General features: G+C 43.9%; 1 protein-coding gene across 1 annotated transcript in view; it reads left to right on the forward strand.

Moving 5' to 3' along the window:
• The first annotated feature begins 9,028 nt into the window (after positions 1-9,028).
• The window catches only part of caln2 (calneuron 2), a 29,793-nt gene continuing 18,579 nt past the window's right edge, over positions 9,029-20,242 (forward strand). Inside the window, exons 1-2 of the mRNA XM_047606110.1 lie at positions 9,029-10,094; positions 14,994-15,118. Coding sequence (XP_047462066.1) covers positions 15,001-15,118 — 118 coding nt within the window. The 5' untranslated portion in view covers positions 9,029-10,094; positions 14,994-15,000. The remainder of the gene's footprint in view (positions 10,095-14,993; positions 15,119-20,242) is intronic.

A 20,242-nucleotide genomic window follows, 5' to 3' on the forward strand; every position in this document is an offset into this window, starting at 1 on the left:
TCCTCGTATACAAGTGTTTGTACTTTAGCCACTCTTGTTCTCTCTTTGCTCTTCATTTTACTTCGTCCTTCATTTCCATCTTCTCCTTAACTCCTCCTGTCTCACCTTTCCTTCTCCACAACCTTTCTTTCACCTCAAATCTGCACCAACTTTCCCACCCCCCCTCCCTCTCCTTTCCGTCCCTGAACGCAGCCTTTTCCGTTTCCTCGTCCCCCCGTCGCTCGTCAGTGATGTTTCATTTACTTTAATCTAATTTGATGTTATTTAATTTAGAGAGCCGTGACTTGCGATGGCTCAGCAGGGATTCGGTGGTGGTGGTGGTGGTGGTGGGGGGGCTGAGTGAGTGTGTGTTACGGTCGCGCGTTGTGCACGTGTTTACAGTTCTGCAGCGCGCACACGTGCACAGATGTGACCTTCAGCAGAGTAGAAATATTTGATTTTTATTTTTTTTTTGTCTCCGGCACAACAAACTCACAATCATGCCAAGATGGTCATCATTTATTTAAGAGGTTGAGGCAGAGCTGGCAGATAATGGGGGACGCCAGGATGAAAAGATGATTAGAGGGGGATGTTCGGACAGCCATATTTGGGAAGAAATTAAGTGTGCAGGAGAAGGAAGAATGACCTTGGCGAGGCCAGGTAAACAGACGTCTCGTGATTTATATGACTTCATGCATTATTGACAAGCGAATTATTAGCTGCAGGGAACGGTCTCCTCTTGCAATAAGCTCCAGACTGCTTTGTCCTCGTGGTCGTCTGCTGTAGATGCCGCCTATGAAGACAGGAGTGTATTGCTCATTTAAATTCAACCCAAAGGACCTACTTCAAGCTGCAGAGGCCAGATCTGAAAGTTTGAGATAAAGTAACATTTTGTCCATGCAACACTACCTTTAAAGCTGCTGAAATAGAGAGCCCGGAGCAGCAAGGTGCTTTATGAATTTAATTTAACCTGTAGATCTTCAGACGTCTCTCGAATATCAACAGTCCCATCCGCACTGCTGTTTATGTTTTGACAGTTTTGTTATTATACGCTGGATATGATTCAGATTTGCCTCCTGCATACGTATTTGCCAGCTGAACGGATTGAGTTGTTCTTTGTGTCTCAATGAAAAAAAAAAAACGCATTCATCTAAACAATTTGCTTCAATTCTGATGGGTAGCGCTTCTTGCCATTGTGTAATAAATTGTTTGCCTACTTTGTAAGTCGTGAAGTTCGGAGCTCAGATGAACTTGTAATCCCGTTAAATTTATCCCTCAGACTTCCTCTGAGAGCAGCACTGATGCCAGCAGCATTACCATATCATGAATTAAAAGTAATTTAATCGTGTTTTAATTAAACCTCATTTGGGTCGGTTACCAGTGTGTGGTTGTGTGTGTGTTTGTGAATTTGTGCTTGAGTATGAGTTGCACGTGGCAACTTCGCTGCACTGTCAGTTTTTATCTTGTTGCATTGATTCAGCTTTTTCTTGCATTGTTCTTTGTTTATCCTTACCCCTCCGTGTCCTAAATTAGCTCGGGCTTAATTGTGCGAACTAACTGTTGCTTTTAATTCCGCACAGAAAGACACAGAAACGCACGAAAGCAAAACAGTCCACCATTTCTCAGTCTGTTGGCTCCATCCATCTTTGCACGCTCGTGCCCCCTGGATATAAATTCAGTCGGAAACTCAAACCATTCGGAACCAGACAGGATAAGCAGAAAACGGCTGCTGCTGAATCTGAGCGTCTGAAGGGATGATGGACTGGCAGCTGCCTGGCTCAGAGGAGAAAACAGACTAGAACAGCTTTAACCCACCAAGGTGTGAGATTTATTCGTGCCATGTGTGGGTGGGTGTGTGTCTGCTAAGGTTCAGCTGATAGGAGATTTTTGAAAGGCTGCTTCCGATATATTTGTATTGAGGGTTCCTATAGCTTATGTGCTCTTTATATTTAAGCTTTTTATCCCCGAAGTGACACATTTATCACCTGATTTAAAAAAAAAAAAAAAAAAAAGCACCTTATGTCAGAAAAAGCTTCTGAAATAACATTTAGACTAACGCAAAGCACTAAAACGTCCACAGAAACCCATTAAAAAAAGAAAATGTTTGTGGGTTTAGATGCTTCATACTGAATGCTTGGGGAAACTCGGGGATAAAATGAGCTTTTAATTTGCCAAAAAATTGCTAGATAATTAAACGAGGAAATGAATTCTGCGGAAAAACGCGAGGCATGGATGTTTGAATCAGATTTATCCGCAATGTACAACAGTAACTGACAAAGTAGCCGGATGATGTATTGAAAAATAGTGTCTCTGTGTGTGCGTTTGCCTGTGTGTATTCCTAAGTGAATCTATCTATTTATGGGAGATGATGAGTCACCCAGTAATCTCCAAATGGAAGCATTTTGAGGATACATCCATCATGTCTTGAGCAGGTGCACACGGGTCGTCCGGGTAGTCAGAGTGCTCGACTAACTTGTTATCTTGTTTTCACTCCTTTGAAGTGGGCAGTAATTCATAATTTTAGGGTCTTTGAGCAGCAGAGCCAGCTAACTATGTTAAAGTTTCCGTGGCTAATGTCATCACAGGCTGTCAAACTCACTTTACTTTAGATGTGTCGCACGCAGCTCACAAACAGTGAGCAGGTAAAGCTCCATTGACTTCTCAAAGGCACTCTTGGGCCGACTGTGTAACTGCTGAAACACTGTTTTCATTATGCGAACACAAAGCGGAAAATTGCTTAGACTGAATATACTTAGTAATGCAGCCATGCAATCTCAAACTGCCAAATTCTGAGTGTGGTGTTGATGGAAGCGGCTCGTCCATATATTTCAGCAAAGGAGTGGAAGTATTGTAGATGGTGGTGCAAAAATATCTAAGTAGTTTGGTACATATGCTTTATTAAATATATAAAGGACTAAGTGATTGACAGTCATCCATTGCGGGAAAATGGTGTTGTGTGGTGGTAGCATGGAGGGAGATGACTCCAGGACGCTGGAACTCACTGTTAAGCCCTCTGGAGGTGGCTAGTTAGCAGGTGTGTTCTGGGTGGCTTCTAGCTGGAGGCTGACTGCTAGCCTGCAGGTCGGTTTTAAGTTGGACTGGGCTTCTAAAAGTGTATAATAACCACATGAGTGCATAGAGGGCATGCACGTGACGTCACAGCAAGCGGAGTCTCCATGGCTACGGGCACTGAGTGGCAAAAAGTGACAGTTGAACAGGGAGATTAGTTTAAATCGTAGGCTTTAATAGCATGTAAATTGCAAAATTAATTAGAAACAGATTTGAAAAGCAGTTGGAGATATATTTTTACAGATTTCTCCGACTGCCAAAGAAAAATGTAAAGTAAATGGATCGCAGCATTATGAAGAAACAACTGGAATCCAGGCACAGAAACCCGGTGTTGTGGTTCACATTTAATGTCAAGTAATATTCATTTATGTTGTTTGTTTGTTTTTTTGTTTTTATTGTTTTTGTTTTTGTTGTTTTTTTGATGAAATCATACCTTAAGTTACTTCTTATGTTACGTTCTGGAGGGCTGTCTGTAAATTTGACGATATTTACGGCCCGACTTAGCATTAGCATCTCTTATTTAGCTACATGTATCATAACTGAAACGAACTAAAACTAACTTGAACTAACTGAAACTGTTGCTTATCTACTTCTCCAAATCCACACTAGTTTGTGTGGATCATAGTCGAATCCATTTGCCCTTAATTTGATTTGATAATCCACATTTTTTCCGATCTCGCTATTGATACATTTCACTGTTTTTGCTACTCAGGGGAGCGTGTCCCCACTCGGTAGTGACGTCAGTGCATACGCTCCATATACCGTTCATGTGTATAATGAATGATACACGTGCTCACCAGATAGCTCATTAGAAATACTAGAGAAAACAAATGCATTTTGTTATGATAGCGATGCACTAAATCCTAGCTTCATGAAGGTTATGAGATTCAGCATTATTCAACATAAGTGAGAGAGCTGTTGATTAAACTGTGTTTTCATTCTGGAGTAGACGAGGCTTTTTGAACCCAGTTCAACAGCATCACAGCCTGCATCCTCCAAACCGTTCATACGATTGAATTCTGACGCCGTTTCATCATAAACTGAACTCAAGAGTCACAAAGGGGGATTAAGTTCAGTTTGGTTCAGCACTCACATTAGAACCTACACACAACAGCACCATCTTCTTCACTGTGCAAATTTAAACTTCTCCTGATGTTCGCTACCTTCGCTTAATGTTTCAGTGTCACATCGGAAAAAGCAGCTGGCCGCTTTCCGTATCCCTCCACACATGCATGCGCCCGCACACACTCCTTCCTCCAAAGGTCTAGATGTTAAATCCAGCCAGTATTGCATTATTCATGCGGCATGGCAGAAGCAGCCTTCCCGCAGGAGATATTTAAGTATTTACCCCTAGCTCTTGAGGGTATTGTATATTTTTTCAGAACACATATTCATTTGTTTGAGGAATTGTTTTTCTAAGCACACAAGATTATTATATTATATATATATATACATATATTGGTTTCTTTGACTCAGTTGCCCGCTTCTGCTTTGTCCGTATTGTGTCGCTATCTCTGTATCACTGATAGTTTTAATCCTGTTCACAGTCCTGTACGTGAATATGATTTTACTTCCTCAGGGATTTCAAATTTCATTTTCAATGACGCCTGCAGCGCCAAACTCTGGGCGACAGGATCCGGGGGGTTTTTCCTTCATGGAAGGTCATGATTGCTGCAGGACTTGAATTGAGCATGCCAAGAATGTGGAGTGGAACGGATGATGACGATATTTAAATGCTAATGAAAAGGAGGTTGGATTCGGAGAGAGGGGGAATGTATTATACAGTCGGGTTGTGATCTGAAATCGTAATCTGCTTTCTGAGGTTGCGACTTCGTGATGGAGCAGGAAACAAGATCAAGGCGCTGCTGTTCTGTCAGTTCCAACTCTGTGAAGTGAAGTGAATATTTATAGAAACTATCTGAAGTACCACAAACATTGGTTCAGGAGAAAAACCTGTGCTGTCTACCGCTTTGCGCCGCAGTGTACGAGACGCTGAATTTCACTTCATTTCCCGTTATCATTATCAATTTGAATTTTATCAGGCTCAACTGAATTCGCAAACTTTAGCGCCATTTTAGATAATCCTTTCATTATGATAAATAAACCGGTCTGAAGGAGGCAATTAAAACGCCACATTATCACCATCTAGCACAGTCGCCGGGAAATTAAATAGCCATATCTGAACATGAAGTTTGAAACGCTAATGTTCTTGTTCAGAGGTGCTGTACCGTGACCTGAACAGCACAGACTCTTTCTCAGTTTATATGTTCATCCTGGCCCGTGTCACTTTCTGATCTGCTGCTGCTGCACGATTTCGTCTCCTCCTTTAATGCGGCTACTTTAGATTCGGTGAATAAATTTGAATGGATTAAAGCTTTTTTGGCCATCCCGGCGGCAGGTCACAGGTTCAAACTCGGTTCCTCCAAAACATTTCACGGCATTCTGCATAATTCTCTGGCGCTCACCACCGTCAACAGTCTAATTAAAAAAATAAAATAAACTAATACAGGGTGTTATGTCTGTCCCTCCGGGCTGTCCCTTCGCCACGGCCTCATTTATGTAGTGATTAAAGCTCAGGAGACGGGATAAAAGAGCATCTCTATTAGCGAGCAATAAATGGTATCACGGAGCAAATATTACAAAAAATAAACTGCGCAGCAAGTTTTGAATCGCGGATGTCTCTGTATTGATTTGTTATGAGGTCAGAGCCCATGTTACACATCCCTGTGGCTCTATTTGACTATTCAGACGTCCCCCAGTCACTCCTCTCTTTGTATTTGCAGAAGCCTGAGGTTTTGCCAACTGTCAATTCTCTTAGGTCACTTGGCGGGATCCATTTGCGAATACACAAACCATGTGATACGCTAGGGTGAAGTGTATTATTCAGACAGCAGGGGAAATGCAAAACAATGAGACAGGATGTTGAACATCATAACAACATACGTCAGGTTCTCAGTGGACTCAGTGGAGAGGTACCACTGGAGGGACACAAAAAAAGAGCTGTTGTGTGAGATATTCTTTTTTGTTCTTGTGAATGAATTGCAAACACTGTACATTGAATAAAGTGTCACCAGCCCCTGAATGAAACACAGTAAATCAGTTTTCTCAGCCCCTGAGAAAACTGAAATGAAATTAACATTGTCACCTGGCCAGATAGTCACTGCACAGCTGTGTCCTTCGCCTGAGAGGAGAGAGAAAAAAAAAAAAAAACTTGGGCAAGTGGATATTCAGGACCACAGATGGATTCCTGCAATGTGGCCACAATGAATTGGATGCGATCCAGTAGAGGATTTAATTTGATAGTTTTTTTTTTTTTTTTAAACTTTGCACAGTTCACTATTTTGTTTTTTTTTATAAGCACATCTCTAGAGTATTGATTCAGTAGAGATTCAAAGAGTAAAAGTCTCCCCTTTAAAGCTACTGATGTGTGAAAGATCAAAGAAAAATGTTCAGAGGAGCCGTAGTTTGATGAGGGTGAATTACGTGAATCACGTTCACCCTCACGGTTGCAAGATCTCACCTACGAGAAGTTTTGGGTCGACTTTACAGATAAGCAGCAGGGCGACGCGGTGGTTCAGTGATTAGCTCTAAGATTCTGGCTTTGAACCTGCCGGGAGAACCTGTGTGGGGTCCGCATGTTTTCTCAGTTACCTCCAGCTGCTACAGCTTCATGCAACAGTCCAAAGACATGTTGTGCATGTGAGTGTGACGGGCTGTTTGTCTCCCTGTATAAACTGGCAGCCTGACACTGCCTCTCACACAGCCATGTCTCCCAGGACAAGCTCCAGGCCCCCGGGACCCTCTAAAAGATAAACAGATATACCCTCACCTGCCAAAACATTAGGTACGCTAGTGAATGCATTCTAATGTAAAAGTCCTGCACTAATTCTCCACGTCTGTTATAACGTCCAGTTAATGCTGAAACAGAATAGTAAATAAATAAATAATAAATACCAGAAACACAATACGACACGACAACAGCAGCACGGACCACAGCCTCCAAAATGAAAACACTGTTGTTTTAAGCAATTACTGAAAACCATAACATTGATGAAAAATAGATTTAGTGCAAGACTACTACATTAGAATGCATTTGTTTTGACTGGTTTACCTACTGAACCGGCAAGTGAGTGTGGATGATGGATGAATGGATTTCTGACAGCACGTTAAGCGCCTTCATCAAAACCACAAGCGCTGAAGCTGTAAGTCTGTGGTCTCTGCATGTTGATTGACATTAAGGGACCCTTCAAGTTGCATCCCCCTTTTTTATTTTTTCTCCCGTGCAATTATTTTTGTTGCCACTTATCTTGTCAATTAATTCTCTAAATATCCATCAAAATCCTAGGGCACACTGTGGTGCCTTCAAACATTTCGGTTTGTCTGACCAACAAGCCCATAACGACACATTTACTACGATGCATGACAAAGAAAAAGCACAAATTCACATAACTACAAACAAATAATCTGACCAATTACTTAATCTCATTTCTTGGTCAAGTCTTGAGTACCTGGTTAAAGTCTTATGTAAAGTTGGTGTTTAAATAGGAACGTGAGTGCATATTATCCATTTGAAAGTCGTATGACCATGTCTGTTCATGACCTGGATTACTGAGAACCTTCACAGATGTAAACTCTGCAGACAATGCATGACAAATTACAAATTACAAATTTGTAAAGCACAATTTTAAATAAACACAAAGATTTCCAAAGTGCTCCACGGTAAAATTGCCACAATAAAAACATTATAAAAAAGATAAAAATACTAAAATAGACAGTCCATCCCAGACAAAGGAAACACACACCATGTCCTCTTTATTTATTTATTTTATTCACCAATCTGTTCAGTACACAAATGAACAGGGGATCCTGCAAAGTCAAAAGGTCGGGAAGTGGCCATCAAATGCTATTTTGCGATTGGAGTAACATTTAAGTGATTATCAATACACCTTTATGGATTTATTATAGACCTAGGGACGCTCCGTGAAAAGATAATAGCCGGCTAACTCCCCTTCAAGATAATCCTCGTGCCTTTGAACGTGCCCAAATCTAATCTGAACATGCGTAAAATGTAGTCATGCAGGCCGGGTTGTTTCAAAACGCTGACATGAGGCACATCCCTTCACCTTCATTCGTCCTGCCTCTGCTGGACAAAAGAAGCCCTTCAGCACCATGGACAGCGACAGAGGCTCCGAGAGAAAACTTCGCTCTCTTCCACATGATTTCATTTCTGTGTGAATTTAAGGGTAAAAATTTTGACTTAGTTCGTCAGACTGTTCGTGTTTCTTTTTTCTTTTTTTTTCTTTTTTTTTTTTACAGGAATCTCTGCAAAGCCTCATTAGATATGCCTTCAGTGCATTTAGAGCACCGGGATGAAACATGATTCACTCGTGTTGTCTTTACTTTTCACCGATGCCTCAACTCCTCGTCAGAGACAGCCTCCTTGTGGCCCGTCACACCGGTATAACCCCGGGGCGTACACATAATGCGTTAACCCCTTGCTGTTAGCGACAATAGAACAGGGTGAGCGGTTAAATAAGGTGCCCCAACCACTTTTAATTATGACAGCGCAGCAGCGCGGGAGACACAGTTTGCAACCTCAAGGCTGAGGCTGCAACTGAGCCGCTGCGGTCCCACCGATGGGGGGGGGGGGGGGGGGGGGGGTGGGGGCAGGCTATTACATAATTAGTATAGGGGGTGTAAATGGGGTAGTGGTGGGGTGTTTAAATCGGGATGATCGGGGAGGGGGAGAGGGGAAGTCTAAAAACAGGCAGACGGACAGGTTTAGTTGGATGAAAGTGTTTTGATTGCTGAAAACAGATGAAGAACGAGATGAAGAAGGAAGATGAAGGTTTGGGGTGGGTGGTGGGAGGAGGGGTGTGTGTGTGTGTGTGTGTGTGTGTGTGTGTGTGTGAGGGGTAGACGAGACATACTGCATCATTTAAGTACTGCGGCTGATGTAATTTCCTAAGCACCACAACTGGTCATCAATGACTGTTACAGCTGTGAAGGAAGGCTAAATGAAAACACTCACACGCGCGTTTCCCCTGAGGAGGTGAGACTTCTTCGCTGATCCATTGAAACCTTAATTGCTCGGACCTCACGGACTCTGTCTCTCTCTCTCTCTTTTCCTCGCACACACACACACACGCGCACACACCTGAGAGGAGGGCAGCTTCATGAGTGCGTGCACGGCGTCGCATATTTTCCCGCTCACCTAGGCTATTTACAGCGTGCCACTTTGGCCCCCACGTGGCCCCTCCCTTACCGGACAGGATCGATAAATGGGTTAACTGTCACCGGGAGTAGTCCGGATAAACACACCGGGAGATCCCTTCCCACCCCTCCGCCGCTCGTCCGCTCTGCGCTGTATCATTCTCCCCTCTGCGTGGTGCTGATTCGACAGAGTAGACTGGTTTTAAATCGTGATTGTCGAATTTATAAGAAGCAACCATCTTCTCCATCATCATCACCATCATCATCATCATCAGCCGCAGCAGTACCGGTTCTTAGACCCAGACCCGTGGGCGGCTGGGTGGTGTCTGTCTGGGAGAGCTGATAGGACGAAGATTTGGCACTCTACCTACCAACTGCTCCATCTCAACAGCACCCCAAATTCTGAAGACATGGCGATGACAAGTGGCGCGTAGACTACGGGAGAGGGGTCCATTCATGTGGATCTGGGCTTTAGCTAAAACGGACAAAATTTCCCACCACCATCACCGTCTTCCTCCTTCTCCTCCTCCTCCTCCTCCTCCTCCTCCTACTCCTCCTCCTCCTCCTCCTCATCTAACCAGTTGATATTTTTTGAAATAACTATCTGGAAAGTGGGGAGCACATGACACACGGGTGAATTCCCGAGGCAGGTCCCACTCACAGACTGAATGAGTCCATCTCTGGCTGTTGGACGGACTCCTCAAGAGCACAGGACGGATGCAAACGGACTAAACACATCTTGGCAACTGAAAACACCTTCTGTCTCTCTGCCAACGGTGCTCTAACCGAACGGACTGACTGTCACACCGGAGGACCGGTCGTTTCACGGGCAGGTAAGCGATGCAATTGACGGCCAATTAGCATGTCCCCTCTGGATCTCCGTGTTAAAGGTGATTGCCGCGACCGAGCGCCCTTGCCTCGGTCCCTCCGATGGCCGCAGAGCCGCGCAGGGCGACTGCACCTGTTGTAATCTGTGTGAATGCGCGGGGCGTGCTTGTGCGTGTGCATACAGACCTCGGAGTGAATTGCCGTCTCCGAGCTGTGCTGTTTTAATGGCTGACAAACTGGCACATAGAGCCGTGTATGTCTGTTTCCATTTATTTCAACTGTTTCTCAGAATCTCCTTCCAGCTGCTTGTGCGCGTCGCGCGCGCGTCGGTGCGCACCGTGTGGGTTTGATCGGTGTGATTAGGGTGATTATAGGTCCATCGCACACACACGCCATAAGTGTAATTACAGTATAATTGTCCCAACACGCAGCGGGGTGTAAAGCACTCCATCACACACCATGCATCATGCTTTGTGGGCTTTATCAGCCGTGCTCATTCAGGCTGTAGCAGCTCACACATTGGTTCTGATAAATGGGGCTGGCTGCAGCATAAAGCCCACTTGTGTTCATCCTCGTTGCCAGATGCTCAAAAAGTCAACAGTCATAAAGCATGATGGCCAAATCCGCCACCTGCTTTGCAGAGACTCATCACCAGATACCCTGGAGGGCACCCGACTGTGGACGGTGTATAGTGTCAGTTGTTGTGGTTCGTACATTGAAAAGAAAATAAGGGTGTGGGTTGCAAGATTTGTCCCTCTTCTACTTCTGTTTTTTTATTTTCTTGAATGGTGGGTGGGCACGGTAATTCTCTGGCACTCCATACTCGGTGCAGTGAGGGTGACATGTAGCAGCAGCTCGGAGCGACAGGCGGTGGCGAGTCCAGCTGTTGTCCCTCAGCCGCAAACACGCGTGGTGTGGCAGACCATCACTGGACCCCCCCTCACCCCACCCCCACCCCACCCCCCTTTGCCATCTAACACGCAGTTTTCTGACCACCTCGCAGAAGATCAAGGGCGCACACGTCCTCACCTCCTCTGCTCGGGCTGGTGTTGGGTCACCAGAGCTGGTCAGTTAGCGCGGCGGCTGATGGGGTCACACAGAGCGAGCTGGATGACCCAGGGTGAACTCAGAGAGAGAGAGAGAGAGAGAGAGAGGCAGCCTTAGGTGACAGGATGGACAGCCTGTCCAGCACCCCTGGTGAGAAAATGTTTTTTAGCGCGCAGCCTTGACGGGTAAGACAAAGTCAGCAGAGATCATACCAGCTGTGTGGTGAATGTCCATCTTTGGCCAAGGTGACTTCAGTAGGACGCTGTCAATGTGACACTGTGCAGAGGTTGGAAAGCAAATTATTAAAACTCAATTAATCGTTTTCATTGTCAGTTATATAAACTATAAATCTAATAAGATGCTATTTCATCATTGGCTGCTTGTTGATGTGACACGTGCCCTTCTTTGATGGATACAATGTGCGGTCCCCAGCATCCAGGGGAGACAAATCACAGAGTGGACCTTCATCAAACACCGCTGACGCTTCAGCTGCTCAGCTTTGGCGTTTCATTGTTTCTGGCAGGTGGCATGGGCCTCAACTCTAAAACTGGAGAAGATAGTAAAGAGCGAACTGACGTTTTAGTGGCTTGAAGTAAAAAAAAAAAAGAAAAAAGAAAAAATCAGTTGATATTCTCCCCCTGGACAGTTTGCAGATCTCATGCACATCAGAGAGAAGCTGAGGTTAAATCCCACATTTTTGCATGTTTTGATATTTAATTGGTGGCTGAGGATGAAGCTGTTGTAACAGGCTCCCCTTGATCAGAGAAGGGCTTATTCTGTAAATGTGTTTTCTGGTTAGGACTGGGCTGCCTGTGATGGCTGCACTGTGCATGTGCTGCTGGAAAATAAAAAAAAATAAAAAAAAATACTGTTGTGACCCTCAGCTCTTTCCCGCCACTCTGCTAATGCATTTTTCTCCACGGGGACATAGTGAGGAAGCAATATGGAAAGAAAAAAAAATAAAAAACATGATTTTCCTTTCTCCCCCATCCTCAGCTTTTGGCTAAATCTCAGTTGCTAAATCTCAGAGCTTCCCCGAGCTTTAATTCATTCTGATCACCCCCGCGGACTTGAAACTGGGTTCCCTGGGGCGCAGGTGACCCCACGGTTCAAACACTGTCAGTCAGCCCACTTTCATTCGCTCCTTTCATCCCCTTTACATCAACCGCCCCCCCCCCCCCCCCCCCCCCCCCTCCTCCTCCTCCACCCCCCACCACACACCTGTCTCTCTATCTGTCTCCCTGTCTCTCTGCTACTCCACTTCCCGCTCTCGGCCGGCCGCCGAAGCTTATCAGATGAAGGCTTTCTGCTAAAGCTTGTCCTTGTCAGCTCTCATGTCCATCTCTGTGACAACACTGAGTGTTTTAACAAGTAGAGAGAGGAAAAAAAAAACACACACACAATCCAAAAATATATGGCAAAAATAATAGGCAGATAGGGAGAAAGAATCCGTGTGTGACCATTTGATTTCGGTGTCTGCTGCTGGTTTTTGCCACGAGTGAGTGGGTGTTTCTGTCAGGGGGACAATTGTGAGAGCAGATGGACTGTTGAAATGCATTCTCATATTAATCTCATATCATATGTCTTATTAATTTGTCCACTGATTGAATAATTTATGCATCCCGGAGAATTTGGGGAATTTTAGTGCGCCGCGGCTAATAATCACCAGTTAAATCGGCATCATTTCTCACAGTGACTGCTTTATTCCCGTTCTATTTTAGTCATTATTTTTCCAGCTGAATATGTGGCAAGAGATCACTAAAAACAAGACACGCAGCCGTAAATAAGCACGTATTCTTCTGCATGCAGCTTCTTCACATACATACCGCTGCTGATCTGGTGATGCACACGATTCATTATGGATGTCTCACTGGAAGGTAATGTCAACACGGAGAGGAGAGGAAGTCGGCGTTAAATGTGGATGAAGGCACACGTCGTTAGACTCGAGCTCTGCAGCCTATCCTTCATGTGCATTTAGATTCAAACAGCAATTTGACAAATGCATTTAGAATACTGATCAAGATTTATCTTCTGCTGTCACTTCACCTGGTTTATTCAATTTAGCAACAAGTGGTTAGACGTTAAATATTTCCCGCAGTCAACTGTCTCCTCTTGGAAATAGCTGTCATAATGCAAAGTAAGAACCTCAGACAAATTAACAGGACCATCCCGCCAGCTGTTCTGATCAAGCATAAATCAGCTTAATTTAGCAACCAATAAGTGTGAATATGACAACCATTAAATAATACACGCATGAGTCCTCATTTTGTAATTGCCTTTATGATGAACAGGTCTGACTGGTGCATCATTTTGTGTTAAGGCTAACTTGTTGCCGCACGTGTCTTAGCTGCCAGCTCTGTAAGTGAACTGTATCTGCCAAATTAGGATTATATTTGAACATGTTTCCCAAAGCACCTTAAAGCAAGGCTATAATTCTCCCTAAATGGCAGGGACTGTGACTGCAAGTGTTTTTTTGTTGTGTGTTTAATTATGGAAAAATGGTAAACAGCACATAAGTCACAGTCAGCGAATCCACTGAGCGAGCCCAGCACTGCGTTTTATAGTTTGTGAATAGAAGACGTGATGATAGATATGATGCTACAATGAGGCCTGTGTGTGTGTGTGTGTGTGTGTGTGTGTGTGTGTGCGAGTGAGTTTGCATCTTGCCGGCTAATACTCACGTCTGCAGAACGGATACGTGTTGCCGTGGTGATCTGAGCACCTTTAATGCGCAGGTGGGACAAGAGTAGACTCAGGAGCAGATGGAGTGAAAAACAAATTTCCTCAGGTCTCACAAACTGCGCGCACTCAAACACTTTTATGTCTGCTCTCCATATCTGTGTCATTCACACGTGCAGTTTACACACCGGGTGCCCTCCACAGATCACCAGAGCAGACCGTCCCACTGCTCTTAACCTTTTCCACAGTCTTTGTCTTTAAACTCACTGTGTCCTTGTCCCGCCTCTGCTCTGGTTCCAAGATCAGGGGATTTAAGTGTCAAATAACGGGGAGAGGAGAGGAGAGGAGAGGAGAGGAGAGGAGAGGAGAGGAGAGGAGAGGTTAATATTTCAACCATGTTTCCCAGCACATAGACATCCCCACTTCTATCGCTGTCTCTCCTTTCTGGGAGCAGCCGGTTCACAAAATTCTCCCGGGATCTCTATCTCTGCCTTCCTCCTTCCCTCCATATCTTTCCACTTCCTCACCTCATCTCAGTTCAGTTAAGCGTGTACTTCTGGCAAAAAACACTACATGAAGCGTGTTGCCCGAGTGTCAAAAAACGACACTGGGTAAACCCTCAGAGGGGCAGCCGTTGTGAACTGCCCTTGCTCTGATCATACAAGCCCTGGGGTCACCTGGTGAGGTGTTTCGCGGATCGTCCGAAGGGACAGGATGTCAGGAGGTCTGACGAGAAGGTCAGAAGAAACTATATTTGACATGACTTTTCTGCCGCTCCTCCGTGGACCCAGGAGACAGAACAAAGAAAGAAAAACAGAGGAACAAGGCGGTGAGAGAAAGATCACTGGAGACTGAGTACCTGATTGTGCTCTGATGGTATTTATCAGGCCACTAACAGTGGTATATTATGTGCGACTCCATTGAATTATAATGTGATTACATAATGTCACTGTGATTCTGAAAAGAGGAGACAGCGGTTTCTCGCAGAATTGAACATTAGCAGCGTGGAACGAACATTGTTCCCTGCACAGAAGCTTGTGTTTCTAAATAAGGGCTCACGGTCGCACCGGTTTGAATGCACATGCATACACTGAGCCACACAGTCATTCTCTCTCTTTCTTTCTCTCTCACACACTCGTGCAAAGATTATTTAGGTTGTGTGTGTGTTTGTTGTGCAGGGAGAAGATGCCATTCCACCATGTGCGGGCGGGCCTGCTCTATCCAGACAACTACCTGAGCAGCTCCCTGACGGAGGGCAGCGAAGCCTTCCAGCTCACCAGCATCTCCACAGAGGAGCTGGGAGGTGAGTGTGCTGACAGAGACGGAGTGGGAGTGGGAGTGGGAGTGGGAGTGGGAGGTGTGGGGTGGTGGGAATGTATGTATGCATGGGAATGTAGTGTGAGGTGCCAGCAAATTCACTGCTCACGGCTGAAACAACGCAGCTACAGTGGTACAATTCTCCCGGGGAAAAGTTTTACGTTCGCTCGTTTTGTCAGAGCTTGGTGTTGCATCGGTTTTCAATTAGGGTCGTCGGGAAATACAATCAGTCAAAGGGTTTGAGGCAGAGTATGACACGAATAAAATATTTATGACCAGACCTTAATTAGAACAATAATGTATTGATTTTTGTGGGTAATTCAATCAATTCAAACTTGCATGAAAATTAATGTCGTCAGCAAATGTCTAATCAGAATCAGAATCAGAAAAAACTTTATTTTTTTTATTATAGGAATCTGACGTGAAACATAGATTGCAGGAAAACAAAACTACACAGTTTTAATCTGATATAGAAATTTGTTGCGTATGTAAACAATGTTAAAAAAACAGTAAGTTTGTGAAGTATGTGAGGAACAAAACGCAAAGATGAAAGATGAAAAGGGCAACAAGTAGAAGTTTTCAGATTCATTTAAATTGACTCATACATTGGAAACAAATCCCCATTTTATTAACATTTGTCACCAAAGCAACGTCTTACTTCCTGCTTCAGCTTTGACATGCTTGCAGTATTATTGCATAAGTATTATGGCAGGGGTACATTATTATTATTATTATCATTTTGCATTCAGTATTAGGCTATTCAAATAATACACAGGTTCAAATATACATTTTTTATTTGAAATATGCGCAACAGTAGGGTGACAGATAAAGAAAACAATTGGCAGATTCAAGTTATAAATTTAAACATTAGAGCGAGCTGCTCTGTTAGCTTCTCTTCAGCTAATATCGTAGTTTGACACTGGGATTTCACCTGCGGACTGAATGCGGGGAACCTGACAGAGTCAGTGTGCAATATGTGGCCTTGTGATTGGCTCCGCAGCGATAGGGGCGGGGCCTACTGTGTACAGGAGGCTTAGATTGACAGGTCTGGTGTGGCGCTCTGTGTGAAGCTGCGCTGTTGAGACAGCTCCTGTATCACTGAATGAGTGAGGTGCTGACTGAAAGGCAACGTCTTCTTCCTCCATTTATCCCTTTAAAATGTTGGATTCAAATTAATGTGTATTTAAAGAATTTTAAATTTCTGTGGGAAAAAGTGCGAATGAAAATTTTAAGAAAATACATATGAAAATTGTCTAATCAATCAAAATTTTCACGACCTCCCCTGCAGTACCTCTGCAGACCCACTAGGGGCCGTGGACCTATGCATTAGGGGATTAGGACGACCATTATGGACTCATAATACCTCCAAATGAAAGTAACAGGTTGGATAAATTGACAAATGGCACCCCTCTATTCAACTTATACAACTGTCTGAGTGCTTTCTGTTACTATTTAAAGCGTTTCGCCCCCAGATCTCGGTGAGTAGTGAGTAGAAATTCATCATCATCAGTGGTCCCGGATGAAAAAATAGAACCTGTGCTGTGACAAACTGCAGTTTTCTTCTAAATTGGCTTACGAGTGCCTGTTTTTATGCAAGGCTGACTGCAGGTTCTGGGACTGTAAATCACACACTCCTGAACATTTGATCCTTGTTAGAGATCATCCTACGACAAACTTTACATGTGCTGAGTGTGTGAGGAAAATTAAGGTTTCTATACTAAATATACATCGTTAGCTTAATAGCATAATTGTCTAGGTCATCATTTGACAATACCAATGAAAATACCAATGCACTATTTCTTGTTTTCTGAAAATGTTCAAATCTGAGTTAGGTTAACGACTTAGGTGATTACACCATTAAGCTAACGATATTCTGTATTTCTGACATGAGTTTCTTTGCTCTTGAATAAAACCAATCTTGTCACAGATTGAGAGTGCGTCTCTGACTGAGGCAGCTTGTTTGTGTTTATACGAGTGGCCCATTGTAGTTTGCTCGAATGAGCTTTGGTATAAAGCACTTTGTAGTATAAATCTTTTAATCTAACGTCCCTGGTGCACGACTTGGCTGAGCCCAGTTCACTAAGACATTTGCTTCAGAGAAGTGACAGCACATCTGTTACATGGACGATCACTGGTCAGTCTACGTTTTGTTTGTCAAGGTCAGCGAGAAGGCGAAAGAGGTTTGGACCTGCGAAGAGCGATTGTATGAGTTGCATTTGAACTCTCAGACTCTCAGACGTTGTGATGAGCTATTATCCAGACGCTGACCGCCACAGATCCACTGAAACCAATGGGACTGTTTGATGTGGACAAAATGTCCGTGGCACTTGCTGCCGGCATTTGACAACCCCAAACTCTAATCCCACTTCAGAGAGAAGCTGAAGGTTCTTCTCGGATCATCTGTTAGCACACATACAAGGTTAGTTAATCACCCCCCCTGTGTTGGATCCCCTCTTTGCTTTTCTCCAGTTTTGAGGCTTTTCATCCATCACAGCAGGAACGTGTATAGTCCTTTGAGGTTCGATAATACACAGCCATTTACAGACAGAGCCGAATCTTTACACACACACACAAACACACACACACATGCAGCGCTTGCACAGAAATACAACAGGGACCAGCCCATTTGCACTCTGCTTAAAATGTACTCTTACTGTGGAGCTGCATACAAATATGTCTCGGTTTGTTTTCGCCAGCCACACGCTCTCCCACATTCCCAATCCCTCGTCTCTGATTTTCACTCCATTCATTGAGAGAAATGGAGGCAGAGGCATGGTGTTCGAGTCTAGTTATCAACCACTGGGGATATTTACAGGCTTGGATGGGGGCTGTGACTGAACTTCGGCTTGAAAAGACAGGCACACCAGGCAGATCTGAGACCGAGTTAAAACACAGGGGGAAGTAAGGAGAGAGCAGTACGTTGAGAATATTAATCACACAACCTGACAAAGACACGGAGAGATGAACCTCATGTAAAATTCATAGTTTAAGTTAGGACAATGGATTCATTTAGGGGAAAACTGTTTCAATTTTGTCTAAAGATTTACACAATTATGCAGAGAGCCACAAAAAATTATAGAGCACGCGTTCGTGAAACGGCTAAAAATAATATGAATCCGGTCTCCGCCGTCTCTATCAGCTCGGTAAATTCGACCACCTCCACCCAGAATCGCAGCTCCTCCTTCCCCCTTGAACCTCCTCTCCGACTGCGGTAACTGATTGACAGGTAATTACCCAGAGATTGACCAGGGTATGTTGTAAGAAGGTCCTCGGAGGTTTGAGTAATTCTGCCGCACAAACCTTGCGAGCTGTGTGTGTGTTTACTTTACAATTTCAAGCTAAAAGGAAGCCTTTTATGTGGGAGGAGAGAGTCGGAAACGCTCTTGGCAGTGCTGGTGGTGTTTGCGCTGTGCGGAGGGATTGGGACGGGGCCCTTGGGGTTTGTAAAATACAATAAGTATATAAAGACGCAGGAGACACAGGAGAAGGGAGGGAGAGGAGGAACTGAAGGAGATCGTCCTCACCTTGATTTGTCGGACAGAAATGCTTCAGCACCTCCAGTTAATGGGAAAGAAACTTCCAGCGCCATCTACAAATATGCGGAAATCAGTTAACCTCCCGAGACCCTGCGTCCTCATATGGGGACAATAAGTTTTAGGTTTGTGGGAGCTTATTTTGCTTATTCATTTAGGCCTGTTGTCCTCATAAATGGACACCTTTGTCTGAAATCTAGTGGCAGCAAAGGGTCAATACATTAATTTATTCTATAGCTGATCAGGGGACAAAAGTGGACAAGGTCCAAAACCTCATCATGTTTTACAATTGAAACGTGTTTGTTTAGTTCTTTCACTTTTCTAGTTTTAGACATACAGACACAGACTCAACACATTTTATCAATAGTGACGAGTTTCAACCTCGCAAATTAGCAAGTACTCGTTTGAGGACGTTGGGACTTGTTTTGCAATCCTGTTTTTATACAGCAATGTTCAGGTATTGAAATAGTTTTATACATTTGATGTAAATTGGTGACTTCATTGTGTTACACAATGAAATAATCTGTGTTCACATATGAGGACTTCTCTTTACTCCCTGTTCAAAGATGATGCTCAGTTTTTATACTAAGGTTCTGCTAATCGTAAATATCTTGTAGAAATTAAAAAATGCGTTGCAGACAAAACTTTGGGTCTCAGGAGGTTAATCATTAAATTGTCTTGTGCATTAGTTCATATCACTAACATCATCTGATGACTCAGTGTTACATTTTTTGGTTTTGTTTCGTGAGACTGAAGACAATGGAAACATCAAGAAAATGCTGCGGTTACAATTTGTTTAAACAACCAAAACGTGGCTGATAATAGGTGAGTTTGTAAATGCCTTATATATCCATTACATTATGTTTATGAACCCTGACCACTAGCCCTCATTCAATTCAGTTTTATTTTCATGGCATCAATACAAATTCAAATCGCTTTACGGAACCCAGCCTGCAAGGCAAGACTCTGCTTTATTATCAAGGCAGAATTACTGAGTAGTTTTAAATGAGGTGGTTTGTATGGTTAAAGTTGATTTTTTGGTCTCTACCAACCAAGGAAAATCAATCCTGCTCCTCTGTGTTTACCTACGATACGTCTGCCTGCTGTCTGGTCCTGAGCACGGTGGCTTAAGGGAGCTGAAAACAGACGCAATAGCTCGAAGCAATTCTGGGAGTGGTGAAACTGAACGCAAACTGCACAAACAAATGACCAAAGTGAGAGCAAACTCTTCACGCCTGAGAGGAATCTAACAGTCGTATCATAATATTCTTTGACTTAGAAATACTCGTAGCTAGTTAATCAACGTGTTTTCGTGCATCATCCTCCTTAACCACTTCAGGGTTGGACAAGAGTTCCAATGTGCTGAATCGGGGTGAGATGCTAATAACGGTTCCTGGACTCAAAGTCACATGGTTTGAGGGTCCAAGCATCCACCTCTACCTCCCCCCTAAAAGGTTTGTTGTATTGTGACAACATCACGCCGCATCTGCCTTTACTACTACTACATATAGACAGTCCACATTTAAAGCAATTCACTCGCCGGTGTTCGCTTTGTTCCAGGCTTTACTCGCCTGCAG

Source organism: Mugil cephalus, chromosome 15 (genome assembly GCF_022458985.1).
Source record: "Mugil cephalus isolate CIBA_MC_2020 chromosome 15, CIBA_Mcephalus_1.1, whole genome shotgun sequence".
NCBI lineage: Eukaryota > Metazoa > Chordata > Actinopteri > Mugiliformes > Mugilidae > Mugil > Mugil cephalus.